This window comes from Egretta garzetta, unplaced genomic scaffold (assembly GCF_000687185.1).
Source record: "Egretta garzetta isolate BGI_Z169 unplaced genomic scaffold, ASM68718v1 scaffold304, whole genome shotgun sequence".
NCBI lineage: Eukaryota > Metazoa > Chordata > Aves > Pelecaniformes > Ardeidae > Egretta > Egretta garzetta.
Genome location: NW_009259421.1, coordinates 935,710 through 942,254, shown reverse-complemented (window position 1 = coordinate 942,254; position 6,545 = coordinate 935,710). Strand labels below are relative to the sequence as shown.

Below are 6,545 nucleotides of genomic sequence, written 5' to 3'. Positions count from 1 at the left end.
AAATCAGTATTTTTTTTTTTTTTCCAGAATGCAGAGGGCTCTGGTGATGAAGGCTCCTGTTTGAAGGACTGGGGTTTGCAGAATAAAGGCTAAAGCATTTCTGTTTGTTAATGGAGAAAATCACTCCTCGTTACAAAGCAAGCATATATAATGAAGTCATTCAGTTAAGGCAGTGCAAGTAAAAAAGATGTAGTGCAAGGGAGGGGAATAAGTGGCTCTTAAGAATTCAATAGACAAATTATTTAGTATTTGTAGTAATTGCTATATTTTTGTATTATGAGCAAATACATTACAAATCTAAAAGGGCATCAGTTATCATTTTGTGCTGTGTTTTACTCTTGATTTTTATCAGTTGCATAATAATAAAAGATGTGTAGTTCACAATTTACCTGAACTTTTATCTACTGATTGCAGGAGGTTTGGTCATATGAAAATGAAATGTTACTCCTGCAAGTTAAATACGCCACACAGTTTTCTTGATGCAGCACCAACTTGGACTGCAATAGCCTGCCTATGAGTAGATAGACCATAGGATGGGTATTCTAATGTTAAGGTGTCGTATTTGTTTCTTACAAAACTATCTAATCTTTAGTGCATGGGAAGTATATCTATAGAGGAAATAAGTGGTTCACAGAACAATCTAGTTTGGAACAAGCTTTTAGGTTGATAGGAGAGCAAGTCACTCTGTTGCTAGTAGAAAACAGGTATTTCCCACAGTTTATGAGGTTTAGTTATCATCTTCTAGCAGTTTTTATATACTAATCAAGGTAAATAAAATGTATACCAAAAAGTGAGCTGCATTTAAAGTAAATTGAATGTTTAATTTTTTTCCAGCCCTATAATGCTTTTTGGTTTTTGTCTTTTGAAGACAGAGTCCAAATAACTTAGGTATTGCACCAGTGAATGATCTTTAGGCATAACCGGTCAGTGTGTCCCTCCACTCCATTCTTCCCCTGTCTAAACATGCACACATTACGTTAGGTTTTTTAGTTATTGTTATTAAATAGCTTCTATGACCTTCTCTGAAAGGCAATTAGTATGTTGAATATGCATCTGGAGTTGGGCTGTCTATCAAGGAAACTACATTGTTATTTTTCTAAAAGCCAGATAAATTTCTCATGATTGGGGCAGGGGGGACACAACAAAACAGAATAAAACCAGTGAGAATTTCAGGGGAAAGATATTTGTATAGGAATCTTTCTGCTCCGAGATGATGCGTTTTTCCCCAGCCTTTTTGAAGCTATGTGAAACTTGCATGTTTTTCCTCCTTCTCTTCTAGAATTACTTCAGAAGCAGGCCTAGAAATTGATAGCCAGCAAGAAGAAGAATCTGTTCAAGCATCTGATGAGTCAGATCTTCCTTCAACTAGTCAAGATCCTCCTTCTAGTTCATCTGCAGGTATGGGTTAATTGCTGGAAGCAGTTGTTTCAGACGATTTCATTACGTGTGGGAACTGTTTGGACCAGCATCATGCACTGCTGATAGCCAAGATACAAAGTAAGATAGAACTCTTAGAGCAAGATCACATTTTGATGCCTGTAGTCTTAGCGGCAAACAATTTTTACTTGATGGCAGTAACTAGAGTAGGCCATAGTAAGACTAATGCTTCAAGGAGCAAAAGTTATTGATACTTTGGTGATTCCATCCACTGTCAGATTTCAGAGTATTTTTTCATTCCATTAAGTTGTCAAAGAACAGTAAGTAAATCAGTCTTGAGTTACCAATTTATCCCTAGCATAGGTGATGAAAGAACTCCCAAACTTACTTGTTTTGAGGCTTTTATTTATATCAGAGAAGATGTCAGTAACTGTGCACTTTCATAATTTTAAAGTAAATCTAGAGCATAACGTATCAAATCACGTAAACATTAGTACAGTTTCTCACTGTTAGACACAGACATTCTTTCCCACATTTCCACTTCACAGACACAAGCAGTAATCAGCCTAAGCCGTTTCGACGTGTCAGACTTCAGCCACCGACACTGAGAACTGGTGTTCGTGGCCGTCAGTTCAACAGACAGAGGGGTAAGTGTTCATGGTTGCTCAAATTCAGTCAGACTCGTTTTCTTTAAAACAAGTAGTCCTGTGGGGACCATATATGAAGCACTACCAAATTCAGTCAGACTCGTTTTCTTTAAAACAAGCTTTTAGTAGTCCTGTGGGGACCATATATGAAGCACTAATTTATACGCCTATGTTTGCTTACAAGACATTAAATAATACAGCATCCCTGCCCTAGCTTTCAATATGTTACTCTAAGAGCTCTGTAGTTTCATTTGAGTACGTTAGTCTGAGCATTTTTTTGATAGGCAAACTTTCTTCTTATGTGGCACTTGGTTCTTATCAATAAAGTAAAGTGCAATTGATCTTAAACTTCACAAATTTTTAAAAGAAGATTTTAAAAGTGGTGTTATGACATAAGTTTAGAAATCTTTGGTTTTAACATTGCATATTAGTTTCCTATTTGGCCGCAGGGATTCCAGATATTATCTTACACTGATTTTAAAAAAAAAAAATAACAAAAAACATTTATGGAAGTATTGCAGATTTTTGTAATGCAGTATGGAGTTAAATCATGACAATAAATTATTGTTTGCAACTTCTATATCAAGAAAAATCCTTAGGTGAATTATCTTTAGTTTGGCACTGTTTTAATATTGTAGAAGACTTGATAGTAGCATTGAAATATAGGTATCTGGTATTTTAAAGAATAAAAAGTGAGGAGGTAGACTGAGGAGAGATTTTCTTTCTAGTCTATCACAATTTCTTTACTAACAGAAGGGAGAAACTAACTGATTTCAAATATGGTAAGAATGCTATACTTGCTCTTTTTGCACAGGGCCTGAGGTAGGATCACAAGTCAACAACATTCTTTTACGTGACAGAAGTAGAATGTGTCCATAGCACCAAGGATCTAGGGGAGGAAGGGGGAACTTGAATTTTACCAGAAAGGAAGTGCTCCTCTGCAGCAGCAATTTCTTACAGAAGGATGAAGTATCACATGTACCAATGGTTAAAAGGGTGAAAAGCATTTCTATTAATGGATTTGTTTTCTTTCCCAACACAGGTGTAACTCATGCAATGGGAGGCAGAGGCGGCCTGAACAGAGGAAATATTAGTTAAAAGATCTGTGAAGTAATTACAGCTGTGTATACAAAAGTGCCAGTTTGCCTGTGGTTGCTTTAGTGTAATGAAGCCAGAGCTTAAAGCAGCATTTTATACTTAGATTTGTGTGCACACATTTCAATGCCTTTATTAATAAAATTAGACAAAATGTCAACATTCAAATGGCATCTTTTTTTTTAAAATCCTCTGCTGTGCATCACTTGCTAGGACAGTTGTACCAGGCTTTGGATACAGTCTTTCCTGTGAGAGCAGTAACAGGTCGTGCTATTCTTTTGCCAACATCCAAACTGTAGTACCGATCTGAAATGAAGATATGTCAGAATTAAGTTTCAGAAACTACGTTTAGTACATGGAAAGAATCTTGAAGTTAAAACCTTCCTTTTAATTTCATTTAGGCATGATAACAGATTTTTTATTATACATACATACACGGAGTTGAGAGGCAATAACAATGAATTATTGTCCTCAACTTTATTTTTTTATGTCCTTCTTTGTGTTTAGCTAAGTTTTACAGTACTGCTAATTAAATCTGTCCCAAGAACAGGTAGTAGAGAACACTCTTACACTGCTAGAACACAGAAATGATCTTACGGATTTGGAAATCAAACTAGAAACAACGATCCTGCACTGACTACAAAAGTGGGAACTCTCTGGTCCCTGAGTGTGAATTAGCCAATGTTAAGGTTAGGAATTTGATCGTACCAGCAGAGACTTACTTTAGTATCCTGTATTTGGATATGGCTAGTTCTCAGAACTTTTTTTTTTTTCTGACTAATCCAGAAAATTCTGAGGAATGCTTTTACATGATCTACCAAATCTAGAATCATAAGTATTTTATTCCTGTGAAGCAAAATGGTTCATGTCCCTCCCATCTTTGTTTTGTTTTGTCAGAAACATAGTTCTGTGGAAGCCAGTGAAAAAACTACTGATGTGTAGTGGTCCAAGGATTTCACTCTACCATTAATATAATATGTCAGGTTATTTTGTTACTTTATAAGCCTGAACTCTTACAGCAACGCATTCCACAACTGGCTAGTTTGAATCATTGTACCTCGTTGCTGCTAGTTGTCCTGTAACTACTGATTTTTAATAGAAACATCTCTTGATTACAGGCAACATTTTAATTCTCAGGACTTTTTAGTAGTGCTTAAAATTAGTCTGGCAGAATCACAAGCAGTAACTTCTTGCTTTAGAAAGCTCAGAGACACATTGGCTTCTTTCTTCCCCATCCCTTAGTCTTTTGAAATGTATAGTAACTTGCATTAGCTTTAACTTACTGTAAGAGAAGGCATAATAATCGTAGCCGTCTGGCTTATTGTAGTTGGGTAGTGATATAGTTGAATGAATGACTTTTGGGAGCCCTCTCCAGTAGGCAGTCAGTTTGATTTCCTTACGCAAAACTCCTGCAAGCAAAAGAAAACTTAAGTTAGGAGGTGCCACAGTCTGTCTGCTGTAAGCTATCAGTTGCTTGTATAATCTACAGCAAGCAAGATCTATTGTATTAAAAAATTTTAGAAGTACTATATTTTAAAAAAATGGTACAGAATGTTGTGTTTCAGAAACTACTACGATTAAAATGGTTGTATAAAATAAACTTAATAAACATAAGTTACCAGATGGATATGGGTTGATTCTGGCAGTCTGAATAATGGTTGGCATTCTCACAGCACGTTGGACGCGTCTCCGTATTACAAGTCTCGGGATGTAAGCTGGGTATCTTACGGTAACCTGGGTCCTCCTTTGACACTTCTTGGCTGGTTCTTGTCTGTACACATACTGTTGGATGTTGCCATCTAAAATAGTTAAAAAACCAAAAAGCCCCACCAAATCACCAGCTAGATCAGATATGAAAATGTCATTGATATCTGTATCACATGCAGGAAATCAATAGCATTTTAATACATCTACAGCTGTTGCAGCCTTCAGCTTTTTATATATTAATTCCTACATTTTTAAATAAAAGCCTTGCTTTCTAAATCCAACACGTGCTTCTAGATGTGGCGATACCTCCCCCAGGGTTGTTACAGCTCCTGTAGTAAGTACAGTTCAGGGGGACTGCTTTTGTTGCCATCATTCCTATTTATCACGTAGAGGGTAAGACCATCATTTTAGGCTGCATGAGAGGAGGCCTGGAGTTGAGGATAAGGTTTGCATTTCTTTAACCTCTACTTTTAAATTCAGGTAACAAGTCTTAGGTTGGCAGTACATCATTCATATAAGATAAGGAAATTTTGTTAATTTAACATATGGAATAAGAAATAGAGAGGGAGATTTCTATACGTAGTTATGAACTTGTAAAATTAAAGCCTTCCAGTCTCTTAACTTCAGACTAAAACAGTTTTACCACCAGATAAAACTTACTTTAATGTTTGTCCACTAAGGTATTGGATTCTGACCCCTACAGTCCTGTCCATTTTAAAATGCACTTGAAGATCTGTAATTACTAAAACAAATTTTTAAACCTTTGGGCTATTTTTTTGATATTTTTGACCACCTAGCACACACTGACATCACTTATGTTTCTGGTTTTGAAAGAAAGATGTCTTTCAGTCAAGAGAAACGGTGTTTTAGTCCTGACTAACGCAATTCAAATACCTCTTGATCATCTGTGAGCTTCTGAAAAACGAGACATACCTTTTTTGATAAAATAAACAGATTCTGGTCTGTTGTTGTATCTTGCCACGGGGAGGGTTGCTACTATTTTCCCACTTAGCCCTGCAAATCCATTCGCAAGAGGTTTAGGGTAGCCTTTATCCATAGCACTGTTAGTGAAACGCCAGTATAGGGGACCCTAATGATTTAAAGGAAAAGTGGGCTTTAGAGGAAATTAATTCTTGGTAATTAAGCTTCAACAGACAGGAAAACCAGCATTTTGACAACTACATTGTAAAACTGACTGGAACCACTCTTCCTACATCCATTAAAAAACGGGAAAAAAGTATTCCAACCTCATAAAATACCTTCTGCAGTCTTTTAACATGGCCTTTGAGTAGGAATAGAGTATCTCAGAAATGAACTGTTAAAGAAAGAGTGAACAACGCGGTTTGCTTTCTAAACCTCTAAATTTTCAGAGGTAGAAAAAGCTGCTTCAGTTCCAGGACTGAGTGATTAATTGGGAAATACTAACTGTATAATGTCTTTAATGAGGTGCGTGAATGTCATTATCATCTTCTTTCAGGAAGGAAAATGTATTGGGAGCTGATTTAGGCCGTGTGTGGGCAAGGGAAAGACACAATAAAATACCCGTATTTTAAAGAGCTGGGTATTTTTTTGAAGCGTGGCTCATATGTTAATATTACTCAATTGCCAGTTATCCTGCCGATGCTTCGTCTCCTAGCCGACTACAGGAGAAAAAACCCACTTGACTTGGGTTTTGCCCTGCTGAGCACCTCCGCCTCAAGGCAGGCGGGGGCCCCGCGC

At 36.8% G+C, this 6,545-nt stretch overlaps 1 protein-coding gene across 1 annotated transcript in view; it reads left to right on the top strand.

Annotated features, from left to right (window-relative positions):
• The window catches only part of TPR (translocated promoter region, nuclear basket protein), a 42,354-nt gene extending 37,677 nt beyond the window's left edge, over nt 1–4,677 (top strand). Inside the window, exons 50-52 of the mRNA XM_009636919.2 lie at nt 1,280–1,398; nt 1,926–2,024; nt 3,067–4,677. Coding sequence (XP_009635214.1) covers nt 1,280–1,398; nt 1,926–2,024; nt 3,067–3,122 — 274 coding nt within the window. The 3' untranslated portion in view covers nt 3,123–4,677. The remainder of the gene's footprint in view (nt 1–1,279; nt 1,399–1,925; nt 2,025–3,066) is intronic.
• The last annotated feature ends 1,868 nt before the right edge of the window (nt 4,678–6,545 follow it).